This window comes from Dipteris shenzhenensis, chromosome 8 (genome assembly GCF_047967505.1).
Source record: "Dipteris shenzhenensis isolate YYH24624 ecotype China chromosome 8, Dip_SZ_1.0, whole genome shotgun sequence".
In the NCBI taxonomy this organism is placed as follows: Eukaryota; Viridiplantae; Streptophyta; class Polypodiopsida; order Gleicheniales; family Dipteridaceae; genus Dipteris; species Dipteris shenzhenensis.
In genome coordinates this window covers 11,821,114-11,845,376 of record NC_141603.1, presented here as the reverse complement: position 1 = coordinate 11,845,376, position 24,263 = coordinate 11,821,114, and the positions used below count along the sequence as shown (strand labels likewise).

Here is a 24,263-nt window from a genome sequence, read left to right as displayed (position 1 = left end):
AAAATATGGGCACTACGCTGAATTTTTCGTCATCTTTTCACCTCAGTGTGATGGACAATCGGAGCAGGAAAACTCTACCATCTTGGATATGTTTAAATGCTATGTCTCAGACCACAAAAGGGGGCATTATTTTCCTTTGTTGGAATATGCTTACAATAATATGGTGCACACATCCACAGGTAAAGCACCTTTTGAAATAGTGGAAGGTGCCAGGAAGATACCTCCCATTTTGCATACAAAAGAGAAAATCTTCGAAGCTGATCATTTTGTGGAAAGCCTTGAAGAGGCTTACAAGAAGATCAAATATGCCTTGCAAAGAAGTCAGGACAAGCAGAAAAGAGCAGCAGATAAGCACCGCAAGGAATTGGTATTCACAGAAGGTGATTGGGTTTTGCTGCGTTTTCAGAAGGCAAGGCTGAAAAATAAGAAAGGCAAGGAAAGGTTGTACACAAAGCTGAACATGCGTTACTATGGTCCTTTCCAGGTTTCTGAAAAGATAAACGAGATAGCTTACAGGCTGAAGTTACCTCCGCATTTGAAGATACATAATGCCTTTCATGTGAGCTTGTCAAAGCAATATCATGGAGATATTCCCGAGGATTTACCTGATGAGGTGCAGCATGAAGTGGAAGAATAGGGTGAACTTCTGGTCCCAGAGCAGATTCTGGCACACAGAGAAAGAAAGCTCAAGGGTAAAGTTATCCGTCGCTACTTGGTAAATTTTCAAAATTACCCATCACTTGATGCGAAATGGATGGAGGAAGGTGAACTGGCAAATTCACCTGGGATATTGCAGCTTTATCTTGATGCTTTCCAATTAGAGCCGACTGCGGTCCGGGCTCCTACAGGTAGCTCAGCAGAGCGAGCGTCTGGAGCATTACCTGGTGTTCGAGAGGGGGGTAGCACCTCCACTCCCTCAGTACAGACGGGCTTACTTTGATTTCATGAGGTCGCTTGATGACACTGTATGTTTCATTCGAGATACTGAGCTGACAATATTTCTACTGTGAGACTCCATGATATTGATGCATCTTGACTATTGATCGCCGAGGATCACATAGATTTTGAGCAGTGTATATGGATGGATGCATGCCTCTCCTAGCCATATTTTCATTGTCTCTGTATACTATAGCTGCGGCTTTCTCGTATACTGCTATATTTCATGCTCACTCTTGTGTTTTTGGGTAGCAAACTGTGGTTTGCTGTTTCAAGAGAGGGGTATGTCACGGGGGCGTGAAATTCTAAAAACTTTAATGTACTACAAGACTGTGACAACTTTGGTTTTAAAAGTCCAAGCATGGGCTTAATAATGTGTAATTAAATGCGGCATGGTGCCTAGCACATAAGCGTAATTAATCCCTAGGCCCAAAGGCATTCCAAGGAATTAAAAGAGTGGTTGTTGGGAAATGATGATGTGGCATTTTTAATGGGCCCCCTAGAGGGCCAGGTACCTTGTGTTTGGGGCCAATTGGGTGCACTTGTCTTTGTTTGTTGAGCAGGGGCATTCTAGCCTCCATCCCTTTTTCAGTGGTTTTGTTTGTGAACAAATGGGTAAATGCCAAATGGTGATCAGGCAATGGTTAATGGTTGTGATATATGCTTTGTGAGCTGTAAATAAGTGTTGAAGTGATTAAAGGTTTAGTTCCGCTGCCCTCTGAGTGATTAGAGGCCGGTTTCAATAGGTGGACACAATTGCATTAGATGCATTTGCAAGGCAGTATGTCCGATTCCATGCACCTGGAATCGGTGGTCAGTCTAGCACCTGCTCCAATTTCTTTTTGCCATAAGCTATTGGTTGGCTTCGTGTGCCGTCTCTTTCTTGGCTCACAGGTGCCTAGGCAGTGCTACATGAGTCATTCTTTGGTTGGGTACTTTGCTGATTTTATTTTGGAGCTTTGAAAAGCTTTGTGAATGCCATCTGGAAACCACTCAAAGAGAGTGCAGCTGGGGTGCAGTGTGATTACATCTGGACAGCCAATGGAATTGCACTCGGAAAAGAGAATGTCTTTGGATTGAGCCTATGGGTTAAGTGCACTTATGTGATGGTGTTCTATGCTTGAAAGCCTTGCGAAGGCTTAGTGAATTGGGGCTACGTGCTCAGTTGCAGGGAAGGTCTCCCAAATGCAACTTGTAATCATTTCACTGTGAAATATAAAGAAATACCGAAAGGTGCGCCATGGTGTTTGGGGCCAATTGGGTGCACTTGTCTTTGTTTGTTGAGCAGGGGCATTCTAGTTTCCATCCCTTTTTCAGTGGTTTTGTTTGTGAACAAATGGGTAAATGCCAAATGGTGATCATGCAATGGTTAATGGTTGTGATATATGCTTTGTGAGCTGTAAATAAGTGTTGAAGTGATTAAAGGTTTAGTTCCGCTGCCCTCTGAGTGATTAGAGGCCGGTTTCAATAGGTGGACACAATTGCATTAGATGCATTTGCAAGGCAGTATGTCCGATTCCATGCACCTGGAATCGGTGGTCAGTCTAGCACCTGGAATCCCTTGCTGCACACGTAAATTCCTGCAATCAAGGGCTGATGGGCAAGGTTCCATGCGCCACCATCTTGAAGAAGTAAGAGATTGTCCAAGGTTTAAGGCTGGTCCAGAGACACAACCAAAAGCGTGAGATAACCTCTGGGAGAACTTGCTTCACAACCCAATGTCGCGTCCTCGATGGAGTCCAAGCTGCTGCCTCTAGCTGAATGCGTAGGCTTGTTGAGAAAAAAAGGGCACCTCCTCAATCCTATGTGTGTCCTACACAAGTAGGCCAAAGACCCTCACTTGGGTCCCACTGAACGTCTCAACTAGACTTGCTCTTCTACAACCAAAGGTGCCACCATGGACAATCCTGCCCCAAATGGCCCACTATCTTGACCCTTTACCACTCCAGTCCATCCAAGGCCTTGTCATCCTGACATGAACGGTTGCCTCTCAAGCTCCCCCAAGTAGGTGGGTCTGGCCCTTAAGTCCCCCAGATAGTTGTTGTCAAACCCTATAAAGGCTCCTCATGAGGGGGGAGCCCTTCCTTGTGAAGGGGGCCTCTGAAAAAATCCACCTGTGGGGGGACTTTCTGGGATAATTGCCAGATCTCACATGCTGCCTCTTGTACCTCCTCCTTCTGGAGTAAAGCATTGGGGATCCCAACCCCCTTTCGAGGAGTCCACGGCAGCGCTGCTCTAGCTGGAGTACAATCGGGGAGTGATTCGACATCGTCGTACTTGCCAAAATGCTTGTGGCTTCCCTTTTAAGTACTACGTAATCCCCATGTAAAATCGGTCAAGGTGCTCTAGAAGTTTGTTGTGCCTTCATTGAGCGAAAGAGAAGTGTAGACTGCTTGGAACACAAGAGAACTTTGCCTTTCTCCATGGATCGCAAAGATGAATTGCTCCCACGTGCTTCTCTTTATCGCAGGCATACGGAGAAAGGACCTCCTCCCTACTAAACTCTAGGTTATTGACGTCACCTCCAACAACAGAGGAGTGGATGTCTGGGAGGCACTCAGTGAGCCGCCTCTAGAAAGCAGAGCATTGTTGTCTACAGGCCGGGGCTTACACATTCAGGCCCCGGAGCCTAAAATCACCCAACCGAAATCCCATCCACACCACCCATCCAATGATAAGCTCACCTTGATTAAGCACATTTGAGACATTGCTTGGAAATGCAAACCCCTCCACTTCTGCCAATAGGGGAGACCCCACCTCGGGGCCCCTCCCTTGAAAAAGGCGGTGGCAGCGTCTGAGATTTGATGCGAAAAACATATGCTCTTGAATCAAGAGGAAGTCGACTGTCTGTCCCTCCATAGCCTGCTGTAACTCTTGATGAAGTATCACGTGCTATGGTTCCCGCTGTGCACACGATCTTGGAGCTAGTGCACATTCTAGTAGTCCAACTCATGGGGAGGAGTATGCCTTCTTGTGAGTGGGATCCTAAACAACGATCATAGATTGTTGTGACTTCGAGGGGGGTTTGGAAGGAGAGTAATCCTCGTTTGTACGGTGGCGCATTAGGGGCATGACTGGCACAGTGCCAACTTTCAAAGACCAATGCAGCATGAAGGAAACTTTGGCATCCGTCAACTAGCGCACTGCTGAAGTGTCTAATGTTGGACCTGTTGGAGAGTTGGACGAGCACCGCTACTCCTAGAGGCTAGGCCTAGTCCGCGCCTATGTGTAGGTGAATCCCAACTGAGAGGCCGCCGTGTCCCCATGGGTGACCCACAACTCTCTACCCTAGGGACCCAACCACTCCATCATATGGAACATCTGCTTCCTCGTCATAAGATCAAACAGTAGCGGGATTCACTACTCCCTAGTGGTGGTGTAGTTGAAGCCTCAGAAAGGATGTGGTAGAACCAATGACCCCGATGGAGCCCCCTTTGAGGGTTGGAGGATTAGAACCGTCATCTCCAATGCATGGGGATAATCATCTTGAACATCGATGTAGCTCCAGGTTCCAAGCCTCTAGAACTCTTGCGGGAGGGGCTGCCTTGGACAAGGCCTTGGACTTGGAAGCTGAGAAAAGGTATCAACTTTCTCTGGCTGCTCTGGAAGTGTTGTGTCCTGTGCTGAGAGAGGGACAAGCTGGGGATGCAAAGAAGAGGCGAGGGGTTGAGAAGAGGAGGCCTTTGCTCGAGGGTTAAGGTGAAGGAGGAAGGTGAGACTTTGGTTGTTGGGGAAGGGGGGGAGGCGAAGAGGGTAGTGGTGGTAAGAGTGACTACAGTGTGAGGGGGGGAGGGTGCGAGGAAGAAGAGGAAGGAAATTTGGGGGGGGGGGAGCAAGGAAGAAGAGGATCCAGAGGTTTAGGGGGAATTGAAACTGAGGCCTATTGAGGTGTTGAAGGTTGTGAGCGTTGAGCCTTCGTCGATGGTGGGTCTGTTGGGAGGTTCGCTGACGGAGCGAGGAACTCCACGCCCTCAGGATTTTGGGGACGTCCCGAGTGGGGTCCATCTATCTCCTACCTATGAGGTGGATTGGCTGATGCCCTCTCTACCACTGCCCACTATCAAAGTCTGGCTAGTTGCCTACGGTTCTTCATGGTCTTTGTGCTAGGCTTCTTCCTCTCCACCCTAGTCCTCGCCCTCTTTGACGAATCAAGGCAGGGGGTTACTCTTTGCCACTGCTTGGAAGGATGTTGTGCGCTGTCCTAATGAGGAACCCTCTACTGTCCCTGACGAGCCGAAGGAGGTGGGGGGACATGATCCTACCCCCTCGGACTAGAAACCTCCACCCTCTATCGAAGGGCTCCCTAATCAAGTGTCTCTAGGAGGATCTCCTTCGGCAGAGTCTCTGGGGGCTCCACAATGACCCTGAGATGAGGGATGCCATCGTTTGCCACCACCAAAGCTATTGAGTTCAGCAAGATTAACACTGTGCAAAATCATCTCCCAATGGAGGGGAGGATGAAGCGGTACACTCTCAGTAGCCCCGAGAAGTAGAGCATCACTGGGAAGCGTTGCATGTGATGTGTCGAATCCATGTCATCAACCATGAAACCATGGTACCAAGGAATAGAGTAAACGAAGTGTGGGCTGAGGAAAACGAGACTCTGCTCGATCCGGGTGCGTGCGGTGTCGGGAGAGCTCAGCTGTAGAAGGAAGATTCCCCTCTTGTAGAGGGAAATCTCCTGAATGTTGCTTGGATCCAATCCCGCACGTGGCTCCGTGGTGGGCATGAGCGGCCTACCAAGGCTTTGTCCTGAAGAGACGTAATGGCTATTTGCACTGTTGTTTGTCTTCCGCCGTTTGAGCCCCTCTTGCCAGTCCAAGGGTCTCCACCAAGAACTAAACCTCTGGAAATATGCACAAGAACTTCGTTCTGCTGAAAAGGAAGTAAAAGGAGAGGGGAAACAGAAAGGAAGGGGAGCTTGAAGGAGAGGCTTTGGCTGCCAACGAGCCCTCTGAAAGAAGGGCCGCAAACAGGCTGAAAGGACCTTCTTGAGACTACAAAGGCCAGCTGCAAAACGAACAGCCAACCATAAGGCACAATGCGGCCTCAAAAAGGGAGGAAAAGCCACTCTTTGAGCTCAGATGCGCTATGATCGGCGCGAGGGGGGCGGGAGCAAGCAAGGGGGGGCAGGTCGCAGCTCAGCAAGAAAGGAGCTCTGTAGCCATAATTTTAGGCATTTGAGGCTTCCTTTTGTATTTCTCCCTCCCCATTTAAGAATTTCTGTCACTAGCCCTATTAAATCCGGTGCTTTGATGTTTTTCTAGCTTTTTAAATCCTTCTCAATGTCACTGCGTTGCTGTTTCTCAGCTCTTCAAACCCTTCTCAATGTCTGCTATTTTGATGCATTCATTGCTTGCTTTTCTGTATGTTTCTTGAACAATGCGCTGGGACTCTTTTTTATCTTCTTGAATCATTTTAGTTGTTTCTCCTTAACATATTTTCGTTTTTGTAGAAGCTTTTTCTTACTGTTTTTTTCTGCCTCTGCTGCTGTTTTCAAGGCTTCTTTGGCTGCTCTGCATTCTTCGTCAAAGTAGCTGTTGGATGGCAGTCCTCTGCTCCTTCCATTGGTTTTTGTGAAGCATGTATGAGCTGTTTCTCTCAGTAGCCATGATAGCTGGTTGTCCATGCTGAACAGCTACTCTCCAAAAGTGTAAGCTTAGAGGTATTTTTACTTCTTGGCAGTACATATACGACTAGATATAGTCCGTTTATATCTACAAATTTGCTTTCATTCTTTTTCTGCTTAGTTGCATACCATACCTTCCAGTGGGAAGGATATTACCCTGCGGTCCAACTGTAGCGTCTTGTCATCAATTCTGGAATTCTTTATCATATGAGCTGCTTGGGGGACACACACATTCACGCATACACAGAGAGAGAGAGAGAGAGAGAGAGAGAGAGAGAGAGAGAGAGAGAGAGAGAGAGTAACAGGGGAATCAGGAGGTTCATGCAGTTCCTGGACAGTCAAGGGGAGCAAAAGTACATCTGGCAGACTTCTTGGGCAATAAGCACGCGCATGGTTGGTGGGGTGATTATGACACATGGTGATGATATGGGCTTGATGCTTCCTCCCAGGCTTGCTCCTGTACAGGTATTGTAGCTATTAATTTATATCATTAGACGATATGTTTGTTTTGCAGGAGTTAAGAGGCTTGTTTTTGTGGTAAACTGTCCAAAAGAGAATTGGTATTCTGCTATATTCAAACCATTTATATGGTTTTGATTTTTGTAGGAATTAGAGGCTTGGTGTTCTTGCCTGGACTGTCAGTAAGAGAATTGGATGTTACTGAAAATTCATTGATTTGAGGAGATGACATTTTGGTATGCTCTCTGGGAATCGTCTGCAGGTAGTGATAATTCCCATCTGGAAAAATGATGAAGAGAAGAGCTTGGTTCTATCAGCAGCCAATGCTTTAGAAAAGAATCTGAAGAGTGCAGGTGTTCGTGTCAAGTTGGATGCATCTGAACAGAGGACTCCTGGCTGGAAGTTCAACTTCTGGGAAATGAAGGTGCTATATTCAGTGCTTGTTGTGGATTTTGAGGTCATCTGCTTGGTTGGTTTCTGTGAAGACAGGATGTTTCTTTCTTAAACATGCTCCTGCTTCAACACAGTTAGACAAAGCACAGGCCATTTGTGGTTCTTATTTCTTATATTCTCAAATCAACGGTGAGTCAGTCCCTCATCATATTTGGAGTTAACGATGCCATCACTTGAGACATGTTTGCTTCTGCATTTGCAGGGAGTGCCCCTGAGAATTGAAATTGGTCCTCGTGATGTTGCCAACAACACTGTTGTGATTTCAAGAAGAGATGTTCCTGGCAAGGGTGGAAAGATGTTCGGTATTTCCATGGAACCCCCTGCACTGGAAGCTTTTGTAAAGGAAAAGCTACAAGTGGTCCAGGATAACCTTTTAAAGATAGCAATCACTTTTCGAGATAGGTTAGTCTTTTTTGTTCACTACTTTCTACTTGTTTTGTTTGTTATGATCGATGCTTGAGATTATCTTTGTTGCAAATAAGAGCCTACACAACGGTACCTCTCTCTTGGCTTTATGTGCTGCCAAATTTCTTGTTTTTTTGGCAGCAATATTGTGGATGTTGGATCATATCAACAGCTGAAAGAGGCCATAAGCAGAGGAAAATGGGTGAGAGGCCCTTGGGCTGGCAGGTAGGACCCAATGCTTGAGACTATTTAAAATCCTTGTTTTTGGCATACCTTTTGTATGCGGGGAGAGAGAGAGAGAGAGAGAGAGAGAGAGATGATATGACATGATATGATATATGATTGTATCAAAGCCCGCTTGAGACCCTCTATGTGACTTACTATTAGTGGTTTTTTATATCCAAATATCTTTACAAAGCTTGCTATGATTGAGTATTTGCCTAGCTAAATGGTGTGCTAGCCCAAGGACTGGGTTGCGGTGTCCGAAAACTTTTTTTAGGTAGCCCCCAAGCTTTTTTGCTGGTTGTTCCATTGTGCATAGGCTTGACACTGTAGGAGCACGTGCTGCTCATTTTCTCTCCCCCTTGTGGGCCAGATTTACAGATTCTTGCATCCCTTGGGATCCCGGTGCCCCTTCCACCTTGAAATGCCTTTGATATGTCCCCGCCTCCCTCGGAATCCAGTAGTGTTTGTAACCTCCATTGCTTTGCTTGGGAATAGTTACTACGGAACGGCATTCAGACATCCGGAACGTCTGAATGCCGTTCGGGGAAGCAAAGCGGAACTGAAACGTGCCCTAGAAGTCCCAAAAAAGAAAGGCTCTTTGAAAGTTTCAAATGGGTATTTTAGAGCTTATATAGAAAGTTTAAAGCTGTAAAATGTTAGTTTCTTCCATTTTCTAGCTGTTGGGGTAAAGGCACATTGCCACCCCTTTATTAAAGATATGACATCTATGACTGTCTTAAGACAGTCATAGGGTGAAACAACCTAATCCTAATAAAACCTATGAGTTTGTGGTGTGGCTCATCACTTCACACCCACATCTTTTGTGTCACCCCTCTCTCTCACTCTCTCCCCGTTGTACTTCTCCCTCATTCTTTCCCTCTCAACTGGTATCAGAGCCTCTTCCTCTACCCCTCCCTCTACCCCTCCCTCTTTCCCCCTCGGGCCTTGTGCCCTCAGCAGCCTCAGCAGCGAGCTCGGCATTGAGCAGGGCAGCGCGCAGGCAGCGTGCGGGCAGCAGCAGGGAAACGCGCAGCAGCGCGGGGTAGCGCGGGCAGCAGCGCGGGGCAGCGCGCGTGCGGGCAGAGCAGGGCGGCACGGAGCAGCGCCAGCAGCTGCAACAGCAGCAGCTAGCTGCTGCTAGCTGCTACCCGCCACCAAGCGGGCGCAGCCAGTGCGCAGCACCGGCGCGCACCCAGGCAGCACACGGGGCAGCCGTACGGGAGCGTCCCGTACAGCCATCCGTACCGGACGTACGGAATCCGTACTGTCCGTACGGAAGCCGTACAGGTACCTTGCGAATTTTTTTTTTCTCTGTTCTGGGATTTCGTACCCTGCGCAGGTACAGTAGGTACAGCAGGCATTTTTTTTTTTGGGGGAAGAAGAAAAAGAGAGCACTCTGCTCCACATTCTCGGTTGTTCAGTTCTCACAACTGTGTGTTGAAGGTACAGCAAGTACCCTCGTGTCCCTCGTGCTTGAGGTGACTAGTACCACAGTGTGTGGTGGTTGCACAGTTATCTTGTTTTCGGGAAGGTCAAATGCCTTGATTTTGCAGAGGGCTTTTATGCTTTTGCTGAGTGCAAATCTCAGCTTTTGGGTGACATTCTCTAAGGGCTTTTGCCTGGAAGTTTATGCAGTGTATGCCTTGAGGCAGTGTGGAGCCAGGGAGCCCACATTGGTCTTGTTTCCGCAGTGTATTCAGTGACATTTTTTGCAGGTCACATTTTGTGTACGACACCTTGAAAATCTCAGTTGAGCCACGTTTGGCCAGGGCGCATCGAGTTTACTCGGTCCCTAACTGTCCATCGTTGACAGTGCTCAAAAGATTTTCTCTTCAGTGTTTGTACGTTGGGATCTGTGTTGTTATTGTGTACACAGGGCTGTTTATGCATTGCATTGTCAGGTGAAAGTGCCAGGAGAGCGCTGTATTTTTGTATGCTACCTCAGTGTTGAGGTGTTTTTCACTTGGTACAGGTGTCAAATCAAGGGGCTTTTGCCCAGATTTTGCTTGAGAGCACTTAAGTTACTGTTTGAGACCTTCAGATGCCTTTTATCCCCTTGGCAGAAGGGTGATTGCTTGGGATTTGTCCCATTTTCTGTTGCAGGTTTGTGACAAGCTGAAGTGTCTGGAGCCTCTTTTCAGTGAACAAAACAGTGTATGACAAGTGGTTTATGCATATAAAATCAGTGCAATACCTCATCTGAGGTGGGAGAAGTGTCCAGGATAGCAGTGTTTTGTGCTTCGTCAGCTGATGATGCACTGATAAAGCACTTGTGGAACAGCTGCAGCATTCTGAAATTACTGTTTTATGCCTATTTGAGCACGGTACAGTGTGTCAGAAGGTACAGTAACTGGAGGGAAATTTTCTGTTTTGCTGCAGATTTTTTGACAGTAAAAACAGCACTATTGTGAGTGCTCCTGGCTCTTGATAGAGCAGGTTTTTCTGAGAAATCAGAATTTTATTCAGTTATTTTTTGACTTACAGGGAGTCAGGTACTTTCCTTATCTGATATGGCATCAGGGGGAAGTGAATCATTAATTCTGAACATAAAGAAATTGGAAGGGGCACACAATTATGCATTATGGGCAGAACAGTGTTTGAATGTACTTCTGCTGAAGAAGATTTCTAAGCCCATAAGGGTGAAGGGTGTCAAGCCATCTGGGATGTCAGATGATGAGTGGGAGGAGCTAGATTTGTCCGCGAGGGCTGCTATCATGCTTACTCTCAGTGATTCTCTTGTGTTCAATGTTCAGGCTGAAAAGACCTCTTATGGCCTATGGCAGAGGCTAACAGAGTTGTATGCCCAAAAGAGTTCAGCCAGTAAGGTTTATTGGTTGAAGAAGCTGGTTGATCTTCGCATGAAGGAAGGTACAGCTATGACCTCACACTTGAGTGAGTTCAATGCCATCTTTACACAGCTGATTGCACAGGGGTTGAACCTTGATGAGGAGTTCAAGGCTACTTTCTTGTTGTGTACCCTCCCTGAGAGTTGGGACACTTTCAAGACCACCCTGTCTAATTCAAATGTCACTCTTATATATGCTGATGTAGAGAGCTCTCTCCTTATGGAGGAGATGAGCAGGAAGAATAATGCGGGCAGCAAGTCTTCAAATGCTTTGCAGGTACAGGAAAGAGGCAGGACTCAGCAGAAGGGGAGATCTGCTAGTAAGTCCAAATCCCGCAGTCAGTCCCGTGGCAAAAAGGATATTGAATGCTTTTATTGTGGCAAGAAGGGACATGTGAAGTCTAAGTGCTTCAAGTTTATACGGGATCAGAAAGCCAAGAAGGCTGAGGCAAAGGATGCAGGCATTGGAAGCAAAGGCAAAGGCAAGGCCAAGGCAGATGACTTGGATGCAGTGAATGTTGCAGCAGAAGACAGTGAAAGTGACAGGCATGATGTTTTATGCTCTTCTGCTGTAATTGCACATACTTTGGTTATTGGTGGCCATGACATGCACACCTGGCTCTTGGATTCAGGTGCTTCTTTTCATGTTACTCCTCATAGGGAGTGGTTTACTTCCTACACAGGTACTCATGGAGTTGTTCACCTTGGGAACAACTATGCATGTCAGATTGCAGGGATTGGCAGTATACAGATAGTATTCCCTGATGGACGCATATTTATGCTTGATGGTGTTCGCCATGTGCCGCAAATCAAGAAAAATCTGATTAGCACTGGCTTGTTGGATGAGAGTGGTTACCACACCACATTTGGGGATTCCAAATGGGTGATTACTGATGGCCAGGTTATAGTGGCTGAGGGTTATAAGAGTGATACCTTGTACCCTCTTTATGTTTCCAGTGTAGGTAATCATGTTGTTGCCATAACCGAGCTGCCAAAGGTTTCATTGTGGCATAGCCGGTTGGGACACATGTCCGTTAAAGGAATGCAAGAACTGTCACGATTGGGTTATCTGCCGTCTCTTTCATTTTCAAATTTGCCTACTTGTGATCATTGCATATTTGGCAAGCATTCTATGACTCCTCATAAGAGGAGAACTCCCCAAAATAGAGCACCGCTTGATCTAGTGCACACTGATTTGTGTGAAATGCCACAGCTATCACTAGGGGGTGCAAAGTATTTCATTACTTTTATTGATGATGCCACACGCAAAGTGTGGGTCAATTTCTTGAAGCATAAGAGCGATGCCTTAGATGCTTTCAAGAAGTTTGTCGCTCAGGTTGAGAATCGGACAGGTCGCAGGCTGAAATGCCTTAGATCCGATAATGGGGGTGAGTATGTGTCACATGCTTTTGTACAGTTTTGCGAAGCTAAGGGCATTAAACAGGAACTCACAGCTCCTCATAATGCATCTCAAAATGGTGTGAGTGAGCGGATGAATCGAACTATTCAGGAGAAGGTTCGATGTATGTTGTCTTATGCTGCGATTTATGTCAGATGGATGTGAAGACTGCTTTTCTTCACGGAGATCTCCATGATGAGATCTACATGAGTCAGCCAGAGGGATATGCTGTTAAAGGGAAAGAGCAGCTTGTGTGTAAGCTCAAGAGGAGCTTGTATGGACTCAAGCAGGCGCCAAGAGAATGGTACAAGAAGTTTGATGCCTTCATGCAGTCCCAAGGGTATCATAGGTGTGAGACCGATCATTGCTTGTACACCAAACGGGCAAAGGATGGCAGTTTGATGCTACTCATTCTATATGTGGATGACATGCTAATTGCCAGTAAATCTCAGCAGGAGATTAGTGCTTTGAAGAAACAACTGCATAAGTCTTTTGACATGAAAGACTTGGGTAATGCAAACCATATTCTTGGCATGCGGATTACTCGTGACAGGTCCAAGGGACTTTTGTTTCTGTCACAGAAGGAGTACATTGACAAAGTACTGCAGAGGTTTAAAATGGAGGGGGGGAAGTCTATTAGTACCCCGTTGCCTCCACATTTAAAACTCAGCAGTAAGGACAGCCCCAGATCAGATGATGATAAGGCTGAAATGGCCAAGGTTCCGTATGCATCTGCAGTTGGTTCTTTGATGTATGCCATGGTTGCCACTCGTCCGGATATTGCTTTTGCGGTGGGAGTCATCAGCAGGTATATGGCAAATCTAGGCAAGCGGCACTGGGAAGCAGTGAAAGGTGTCTTGAGGTATCTCAAGGGTACCAAAGACTTGTGCATATGCTATGGTAGGCAGGATGCATTGGTGGTAGGCATGATGCATTGGTGGTAGGCAGGATGCATTGGTGCATGGTTTTACAGATTCAGACTATGCAGGGAATGCAGATAACCGGAAATCTACTACCGGTTATATTTTCACTTTTGCAGGAGGTGCTATATCATGGGTGTCTCGGTTGCAGAAATGCATTGCACTGTCAACCACTGAAGCTGAATATGTTGCAGCCACTGAGGCTTGCAAGGAAGCAATATGGCTTACTCGGCTAGTGGGAGATTTGGGCATTACAGGAGATATGCCAGTTTTGCATTGTGATAGTCAGAGTGCTATCATGTTGGCAAAGAATCCGGTCTTTCATCAGAAGACCAAGCACATAGATGTGAAATATCATTTCATCAGGGAGGTACTGGAAGACAAGCGACTTGAGCTTGTGAAGGTGCATACTGATGATAATCCTGCAGATTTGCTCACTAAGAGCTTGCCTACAGAGCGGTTTGCACATTGCCGCCACATCATGGGATTAGGATGAGACCATTCTTATTTTATGGTCTTGTATACAGTAACTGTATATTGCTGTAATTTTTTTTATTCTTTTCTCCCCTTTAGGCACATTGGCCTTTAGGTGGGAGGTTGTTGGGGTAAAGGCACATTACCACCCCTTTATTAAAGATATGACACCTATGACTGTCTTAAGACAGTCATAGGGTGAAACAACCTAATCCTAATAAAACCTATGAGTTTGTGGTGTGGCTCATCACTTCACACCCACATCTTTTGTGTCACCCCTCTCTCTCACTCTCTCCCCGTTGTACTTCTCCCTCATTCTTTCCCTCTCACTAGCATAGTTTTATGTCTAGGTATATGCTTCTGCCGTATTAGCAGCCATGCAAACTTCACCTTGTGAAGTTTTCGTCCATGTTGCGGCCTGTTGGTTTTGCGATAATTCTTTCTATCTTAAGTGGTGTGTTGCCGTATCAGCTAGATTTAGATGCTCGTCTGGGAGAGACTAAAATGAAATCATTTAGTCTTCACAAGTAGTTGTAGCTTGAATGAAGAGATTTTGGACTACCTTTTGATTAGCCTTCTCCTTTAGTGCTAGCCTTCATCATGGCCGAGTCTTCCCTTCACCTCCAGAGTGCCGACAGAAACTCAGCACGAAGACTTTGTAAAAATGGATGCTCAAGTATGTGTGGGTGTGTGGATTTGTATGTGTGAGAGCATATTTTATACTATGGTCTACACCCATTGTTGGGCGTTGATGACGTGAGTGGGGATGTCATACTAGCTAGTCCCTGCTATGCGTGATGGAGTTTATGGTTTTCAACCTTATGAGTGACTATCATGAGATTGAAACTGCACTATATTGTCTTTTTAGAGGATGAGTTTGGGCATGTTCTTGGATTCATCTAGGTATATGCTTTTGCCGTATTAGCGGACATGCAAACTTCACCTTGTGAAGTTTTCATCTATGTTGCAGCCTACTGGTTTTGTGATAATTCTTTCTACCTTAAGTGGTGCGTTGCCCTATCAGCTAGATTTATATGCTCGTCTGGGAGAGACTAAAATGAAATCATTTAGTCTTAACAAGCAGTTGTAGCTTGAATGAGGAGATTTTGGACTACCTTTTGATTAGCCTTCTCCTTTTGTGCTAGCCTTCTTCATGGTTGAGTCTTTCCTTCACCTCCGAAGTGCCGATAAAAACACAGTACGAAGACTTTGTATAAATGGATGCTCAAGTATGTGTGGGTGTGTGGATTTGTATGTGTGAGAGCATAGGTTTATACTATCGTCTACACCCACCGTTGGGCGCTGATGACGTGAGTGGGGATGTCATAGTAGCTAGTCCCTGCTATGCGTGATGGAGTTTATGGTTTTCAACCTTATGAGTGATTATCATGAGATTGAAACTGCACTATATTGTGTTTTTAGAGGATGAGTTTGGGCATGTTCCTAGACTCATCTAGGTATATGCTTTTGCCGTATTAGCGAACATGCAAACTTCACCTTGTGAAGGTTTCGTCCATGTTGCGGTCTCCTGGTTTTGCGATAATTCTTTCTATCTTAAGTGGTGCGTTGCCCTATCAGCTAGATTTAGATGTTGTCTGGGAGTCTTCACAAGCAGTTGTAGCTTGAATGAATAGATTTTGGACTACCTTTTGATTAGCCATCTCCTTTAGTGCTAGCCTTCGTCATGGATGAGTCTGCCCTTCACATTCGGAGTGCCGACATAAACTCAGTACGAAGACTTTGTATAAATGGATGCTCAAGTATGTGTGGATTTGTGGATTTGTATGTGTGAGAGCATATGTTTATACTATGGTCTACACCCACTGTTGGGCGTTGATGACGTGAGTAGGGATGTCATAGTAGCTAGTCCCTGCTATGCATGATGGAGTTTATGGTCTTCAACCTTATGAGTGACTATCATGAGATTGAAACTGCACTATATTGTGTTTTAAGAGGATGAGTTTGGGCATGTTCTTGGACTCATCTAGGTATATACTACTGCCATATTAGCGGACATGCAAACTTCAGCTTTTTCGTCCATGTTGGGGCCTGTTGGTTTAGCGATAATTCTTTCTATCTTAAGTGGTGCGTTGCCCTATCAGCTAGATTTAGATGCTCGTCTAGGATAGGACTAAAACGAAATCATTCAGTCTTAACAAGCAGTTTTAGCTTGAATGAAGAGATTTTGGATTGCCTTTTGATTAGCCTTCTTCTTTAGTGCTAGCCTTCGTCATGGCTGAGTCTGCCCTTCATCTCCGGAGTGCCGACAGAAACTGAGTTCAAAGCCTTTGTATAAATGGATTCTGAAGTATGTGTTGGTGTGTGGATTTGTATGTGTGAGAGCATATGTTTATACTATGGTCTATACCCACTGTTGGGCACTGATGACGTGAGTGGGGACGTCATAGTAGCTTGTCCCTGCTATGCGTGATGGAGTTTATGGTTTTCAACCTTATGAGTGACTATCATGAGATTGAAACTGCACTATATTGTGTTTTTAGAGGATGTGTTTGGGCATGTCCTTGGACTCATCTAGGTATATGCTTCTACCATATTAGCGGACATGCAAACTTCACCTTGTGAAGTCTTCGTCCAGTTGCGGTGTGCTAGTTTTGCGATAATTCTTACTATCTTAAGTGGTGCGTTGTTCTATTAGCTAGATTTAGATGCTCGTTTGGGATAGACTAAAATGAAATCATTTAGTCTTTACAAGCAGTTTTAGCTTGAATGAAGAGATTTTGGACTACCTTTTGATTAGCCTTCTCCTTTAGTGCTAGCCTTCGTCATGGCTGAGTCTGCCCTTCACCTCCAGAGTGCTGACATAAACTCAGTACAAAGCCTTTGTATAAATGGATTCTCAAGTATGTGTGAGAGCATATGTTTATACTATGGCAGTCTACACCCACCGTTGGGCGCTGATGATGTGAGTGGGGATGTCATAGTAGCTAGTCCCTGCTATGCGTGATGGAATTTATGGTTTTCAAACTTATGAGTGACTATCATGAGATTGAAACTACACTATATGTGTTTTTAGAGGATATGTTTGGGTATGTTCTTGGACTCATCTAGGTATATGCTTTTGCCGTATTAGCGGCATGAAGTTTTCGTCCATGCTGGTTTGCGATAATTCTTTCTATCTTAAGTGGTGCGTTGCCCTTTCAGCTAGATTTAGATGCTCGTCTCGGAGAGACTAAAATGAAATAATTTAGTCTTCACAAGTAGTTGTAGCTTGAATGAAGAGATTTTGGACTACCTTTTAATTAGCCTTCTCCTTTGGTGTGTGGATTTGTATGTGTGAGAGCATATGTTTATACTGTGGTCCACACCCACTGTTGGGCGCTGATGACGTGAGTGGGGATGTCATAGTAGCTAGTCCTTGCTATACGTGATGGAGTTTATGGTTTTTAACCTTATGAGTGACTATCATGAGATTGAAACTGCACTATATTGTGTTTTTAGAGGATGAGTTTGGGCATGTTCCTGGACTCATCTAGGTATATGCTTTTGCCATCATAGCGGACTTGCAAACTTCACCTTGTGAAGTTCTCATGCATGTTGCGGTCTTGTGGTGTTGCGGTCATTCTTTCTATCTTAAGTGGTGCGTTGCCCTATCTTAAGTGGTGTGTTGCCCTATCAGCTAGATTTAGATGCTGTCTGGGAGAGACTAAAATGAAATCATTTAGTCTTCACAAGCAGCTTGAATGAGGAGATTTTGCACTACCTTTTGATTAGCATTCTCCTTTAGTGCTAGCCTTCATCATGGCTAAGTCTTCCCTTCACCTCGGGAGAGCCGACAGAAACTCAGTACAAAGACTTTGTATAAATGGATGCTCAAGTATGTGTGGGTGTGTGTATTTGTATGTGTGAGAGCATGTGTTTATACTATCGTCTACACCCATTGTTGGGCGCTGATGACGTCAGTGGAGATGTCATAGTAGCTAGTTCCTACCATGCGTGATGCAGTTTATGGTTTTCAACCTTATGAGTCACTATCATGAGATTGAAACTGCACTATATTGTGTTTTTAGAGGATGAGTTTGGGCATGTTCTTGGACTCATCTAGGTATATATAGTTTTATGTCATACGACGACATGTGATGTAAGACGTGGCATTCCAATTCCTGGTCCTCGGTTCCCTCTGACAAAGCATTTATGTATTGTTTCTTGACGAACAGGTCTGACTCCAAAGGTATCATGTCTTACATTCGTGAACGAGACTTATTTTCCACACATTTCACAACCCATACCCTTGCTAATCTACGAGCCATTTCCTACAAAAACTTTCTCCCTCCTCACCCACCTTCATCACCTGCACAGATTGAGTAGAAACATTAAAAACTGCTTCCTCTTTGCAAGATCATAAAACATGGGGATAGCCTACTGGTGCATATTTGTGCGTGCAAGTTCTTGGACCACCATTGGAACCTGTTTCAATTACCCTGACATGAATGTTAGATCGTTGAGTCATGGCTAATTTTGGTAGATTTGCCAAATCAAGAGCTTTCAAAAGAAGCCAAACCTTTAATCATTTGTCTCGAGTTTTATGGTATACTTGTGATGAAATTGTAATCCTTCCCTCCTTGAGGTTGGAGAGAAATAAATACCAACCAATCCCTTCGAGAAGCTTAGTGACTTGTCTTTGAAGGTTGCTTGGATGATCTGCCAGGGTAGTACCTTATGAGTTAGGGGAAGAGTAGGAGTGGTAAGTCATGGGCTGGACTTACACAGGAGCCTGTAGTGGGCTGTACAGGGACAGGACAGGAACATTCCTTGTTTGGTTATGCACATCGAGTAGCTCAGCTATTTGAACAGCAAAGCAATTGTTTATTCCAAAGATCATGAATGGTCAAGTACAGCAGAGCCCCCTTTTATAGGTGTGGACCTGGCATCAATTACAAGTCTGCTTATGGGATGGCCAGCCTATGATGCCACGTGGCAACTTATGGCTCCCCTTATTAAAATAAATTTTTATTGACAAGCCATTAAAGAGGCTAACTAAACCAGTAGCTAACTCAGGAAACTGCCTTTATTACAGTCCTTCTCTCCTAAAATAAAAATTTCCTCAAATTTGCAAGATGAACTGAAACAAGGAAAGAAGATAGTGACAAGAATAGATGGCACCGGTTATTTCCAAGCCCAAAAAGTAAATCAATGTCTGTATCAACTGAGGAGATAAGGGTACTGCTCAACAATAGATGCTGGCTGCCAAGGATTTTCTTCATCAGGGAGGCCCTTCCACTTGATGTAATACTCCACATATGACTTTGTTCTTGAGCTCATGATCCCTGAAACCAAGGATCCTTTCAGGAATATACTCAATGAATCCAGACTCATCCATGGGAGGTAACTCCTCTAAAACTTGCTCTGATATTTCTTGAGTAAAGATACATGGAAAATATTATGCATTCGAGTAGAAGGTGGAAGCTCCAATTGATAAGCCACTTCACCAATTTTCTTCAGCACCCTGTAGGGACCATAGTATCTATGAGCAAGCTTGACATTAGTATTCCCTTTCAGAGATGCATACGAGATTTGTGGAGTCTAAGGAAAACAAAGTCCCCCTCCTCAGAATGGGTATCCCTCCTATGATGGTCAACATTCTCCTTGATCCTGGCTTGAGCCTTCATCATGTTGTCCTTAACACTGCTGTAACGGACAGTCATGGGTTCAGGTCATCTTTAGCTTGCTGGTTGGTAAAGGACTTGTCATTAATGGTGGATGATACATGGGCTTTGCAACCAAACATAGCCTCGTAAGGACTCATGCCAATGGTAGTGTGCTTTGTAGTATAATAGCAAAACTCTGCCAAATGAAGCCACTTGTCCCATGTAGACTGTGTGTCAAAACAAAATGCCTTAAGTATTCCTCCAGCCACCTATTAACTCTCTCAGTCTGCCCATCAGTTTGTGGATGGTCTGCTGTGCTGGGAGCAAGGTGTGTACCCATGGAGCTGAATTATTCCTGCCAAAAATAGCCCATGGTCTTGGCATCACGATCACTTACAATTTCTTGAGGCAAACCATGCAGCTTGAACACATTTTCCACCAACTGTTGAGCCACCATAGAAGCAGAGTATTAAGTCTTTGTGGGTATAAAATGGTCTGCCTTAGTCAACCTGTCAACCACCACTAATATGCTGCTCCAACCCTTGGAAGTTACTGGCAAACCAGTAATAAAATCCATAGTTATATGGGTCCACTTTCCTTCAGGGATGGGTAATGGTTGTAAAAGCCCAGCAGGGCTTAGATTCAACTCCCTGTTCTGTTGACAAGGCTTGCAACCTTGCACATAAGCATAAACATCCCTCCAAAGACCCTTCCAATAAAAGCTTTGCTTGCCTTTCATGTCTTGAATAATCCTATATGACCAGCCATAGGAGATGAGTGCAACTCCTGCAGTACCAACAGCTTATAAACAGAATCCTCAACCAAAAATATTCTACCACTGTACCACAATAGCCCATTGTGCAAACTGTTAATGTGCATAGAAAACCAAATAAATGGAAATGAAGTATCCGTGAATAATCTATAAATGTAGTGCATAAATATATAGGTCTTCTGCACTAGGACTTGTGGATTGAAACCTCTTTTCTTAATGGACCTCTAGTCCATCATGACCTTTGCCAGAACGCCCAGTGGTCTATCTTGTGGCCTCCAGCTTTAGTTCATTGCGAGGTGACTTCTAATAGGAAGTCTTGAGCAAGGTTGCCTGATGCTGATGTGTATATCTGACACTATTCTTCAATCATTTGGTGCAACATGTCCCAATTGATGAGCATACACGTTTGAGATTATGCTGAAGAAACTGATTATGGATTTGTTATTTGCACTCTTCCCATGTTTTTATTCCTTTGTGCACTTGCTGGCTTGCAGCCAAAGAATGGCTGAACCATCAAGAGAGTCAGTCACGAAGTTCATCTTCGCCCATTGACTCATGTGCCAAGTAAGTATTGATCCTCCGAATCCAACCCGAAAGAACTACGGGCTTGAAGTTGAAGTACAGGATAAGGAGGCTTGTTACACAACCACGGAGTTATGCCATTGGCTAGGAGTGTCACTATGGCTTTGCTATTTGTGCCCCATTTGACTAGTAATGCCTTGAGTTATGCTTGCAATGTATAACGTTGTTGTGATTGCCCAATGCGTTGGACCCCTACAACGGCCACAGATTCTATCAATCTGCTGAGTCGAAAAGGGGCAAGTTTTTTTGGTATCCCTAAACGTAATAACCAGGTCCCAGGCTAGAGCTTTAAGCAAAAAATTCTGCATGCAGGCCCAGAGGAACAAAATGGTTACAGCCCAGCTCAAGGGCACAAACCGTACAGATGCGGTTAACGTAGGAAGAGGATCGGATAGAGTAATCATTAAGAGCGGGTCCGATGAGGACACATCCACTGTATCCACTTCATCATCTTCGGGACCTACCCCTTCAGTTCAGAATCCAAACAACCAACTGCCTAGAAGATGAAACTATGCATTTATCTCGTTTTATTGACGGAGGATCATCATTGATTGTGTACAGAAATCCACAGCTTCCATCTTTTGATTCCATCAGGTTCCATCAACAGAATTCCGCCAAAGATGTTGCCGCCCCTGGGGACATTTCTGTTGTGGGTTCCACTGCATCCTGAATGCAGAAGGGGATTTTGAAAAGCCCCTTCCATTTTCCCCTTCATGAACCTTCTTTTGAGGTGGATTGTGGGGATTTTTAGCTAGTTTTGGGTTGAGGAGAGAGAGAGAGAGAAACCTGATACAATGAGCTAAGGGGTGTTGCCTTTCTCTCTATCTATTGGTATCGCTATGAGTATGGTTTTTTGGTATTTGTCATGGGTGTTGATGCTCGTTGTGGTCTCGTAGTTATGGGCGTGCGAGATGGACAATTGCCACTTAGCCGTGCCTCCGAGCTGGTAAGCATGGAGGGAAGGTCCTCTAGTCTTATCTGTGCCTAAACCCGTTGGCGAGTTTGTGTGTCTCTTGCTCTAGTCCTCGGATCCGGCGTCTCCCTGAGCCCTGCTGGTCAGTGCTGTCTAGCTAGAAAAACTCAGTGATCATGCTCTGAGTGGAATCTGCATGTACGTCCTGATCTCGCCTATGTGCCCTGAGCAAATGCTCCCTGTGTCGGGCGGTCTCATGGAGGAAAGCCTCTAGGCATCTTTGATTTGGGTAGGATAGGAAACTAGAAGGGGTTCGAAACCATCTTTGATAGCGACCTATGATCCCATAGTAGATAGGGCGTCTGAAGCGAAATGCTCCTCTGACTCAATCTCTTGATGATGACATGGGTGCAGATGCAACCCTCTTTGGGTATGCCCTCCGCCCATCCACTCTCAATGCGAATTTGATATGATGAAACACAAAACTACCCAATATAAATCCTCAAGGAGTGGGAGAGGTGGATCCGTCTATATCCAGGTGTATCAATGAAGCCCTCTGTTGAAATCCACAGGCAATGGTCTCCGTAAAGATTGAACTTCATAGGGAGCTCGCAGGGTGCCAACCAGCTTCACACACACACACACACACACACGCACGCACGCACGCACGCACGCATAGTGTTGATGTGCACCTGAAGGGGAGAGCTGCAATACCTAAATGCAATGTGAAAGTCTCCCTTGAATCAGCTCAAATTTAAATGGACTGTAAAGAAAGCTTGAAGTGGCACAAATTTACACTAGCATAAGCAAAAGCTCAATCATAAATAAAACTCGATGACATGGTTAATCCGACTTGGCAAAGTGGCCCATCGAAAGGAGACAGTTCGTCCTCGCTTTAGTTATCGGTGTACAAAAGAGTGTTTGCTTCTGGCTATATGGTATAAACAGGTATAGTTATTAACAAAATACAAGGATACAAAATATTCTCAAATGTAGACATTGCTTAATAAGGATTTTAGGCTTGCAATCAAGTTTGGGTTAGTATGGTGTATACTTAACAAGCGTCAGAATCATGTTGGGTATTTTTGAAAACATTTAATGCTAGTAGATATCATGCTTGTGAATACTCAGCCGTCTTTGTGCTGTTTTCCTAGTGATCTTGATGAAGGGAAAGTAAAGGAAGAGACTGGAGCAACAATCAGGTGCTTTCCATTTGAGCAACCAAGCCACTGTGGAAAATGCTTTATGACTGGGAAAGAAGCTGCAGAGGTTGCAATCTTTGCAAAGTCCTATTAGATTAAGTTTGGTAACTAACTTTATTGAATCCGATGACCAATGTATGATGACCAATGTATTGTTTGTCTATGTCTATGTGTAGTGATTGAACTATGAAGATGAATAACGATTCTTTACTTACGAGTTTCAGATTAAAAGAATAATGTGCATCAGAGATGTGAGTTGTCCCCTTTTTTCTCGGCGAACATAAATGTAATGAGCAAAAAAATGGACCACTTCATTTGTGACAGCCCTTTTAATTGGAATTGGTCGGAAGTCTGGCATCGTGTTGCCTAGATCTTCATCACAAAGATTTTATGAGCTTGTATTGTTAGGCTGATCAACATCACTTTGCTATCTCACCACATTGGTGTGAAAACCGAAACATGTAATTTTGAGGGCGAAATTCTATGGAAAGGGATGGATGTAAAGAGGGGAAAAGGGCTACTTAAGTATTCATTTAGTTAGAGTTAGTAGGAAATGTGGAGGGACTATATACGTAACCATCCATCACTCATTGTAAACTTTTGATGTGACATCCAATCCTATCTACTTTCCCTCCTTCCTACTACTTGCAACCTACTCTCTCTCTCTCTCTCCTTCTCTCTCCTTCCTTCCCATCTCTTTCTCTCCCTCACCTACCTCTCCTTCCTTCTCCCCCTCACTCTCTCTCCCTTCTGCACTTCTAGCCCTTCTTTGATCTTCCCCCTATCCCTTTTCTTCAAGTATAGATTTACATGTAAATATAAGGACCCTATGTTGAGATTATGCGAGGGGTCCCAAATCATTCAGTGTCATTGTTTGACTGTACATGTAGGGTGTTGATGGAAAGAGACAATAAATTAGATTTTGTGTTCCAACATAATGCAAGTAGCGTGCACACATAAATGGAATATTCATACACAAGCCACTTTGAAATCAAATCAAACCAAAAGGCTAGTAAATAGATCTTCTAAATCTCACACAGCAACAATGTTAAACTTGGCCGAATTGGAAGTGCAAGGAAGCTCTACTCCCATCTACTTCATTGACTCACATATGAGAGCATGAACCCAAAAGTATTTATGGCCTCCAAAGTTTTCACACGCTTAAGCATCATGACCTAGGCTATAGCTATAAGCATCATGACCTAGGCTAGGATATGTGAGGCTTTCTCTCTTTCACCTTTCACCAAAAAATTGCTATGAAGCCTTGTAAAGTTCATACAAAAAACAATTAACAACGTTCGAAGAGGAATTCCATCACGTCATTGATCTTTATCCCTCATAAGAGATGCAACTTTTCTTTCTTATTTGGAAAACAAAAGCAGGATCTTTAAAGTTACTAAAAGCTCCCACAAATACAAATATTATAGAAAGTAAAGGATACAC

General features: G+C 44.6%; 1 protein-coding gene across 1 annotated transcript in view; it reads left to right on the top strand.

Annotated features, from left to right (window-relative positions):
• The window catches only part of OVA6 (Class II aaRS and biotin synthetases superfamily protein), a 42,480-nt gene extending 19,331 nt beyond the window's left edge, over positions 1-23,149 (top strand). Inside the window, exons 7-11 of the mRNA XM_087378572.1 lie at positions 6,893-7,030; positions 7,287-7,448; positions 7,680-7,879; positions 8,024-8,107; positions 22,773-23,149. Coding sequence (XP_087234698.1) covers positions 6,893-7,030; positions 7,287-7,448; positions 7,680-7,879; positions 8,024-8,107; positions 22,773-22,914 — 726 coding nt within the window. The 3' untranslated portion in view covers positions 22,915-23,149. The remainder of the gene's footprint in view (positions 1-6,892; positions 7,031-7,286; positions 7,449-7,679; positions 7,880-8,023; positions 8,108-22,772) is intronic.
• The last annotated feature ends 1,114 nt before the right edge of the window (positions 23,150-24,263 follow it).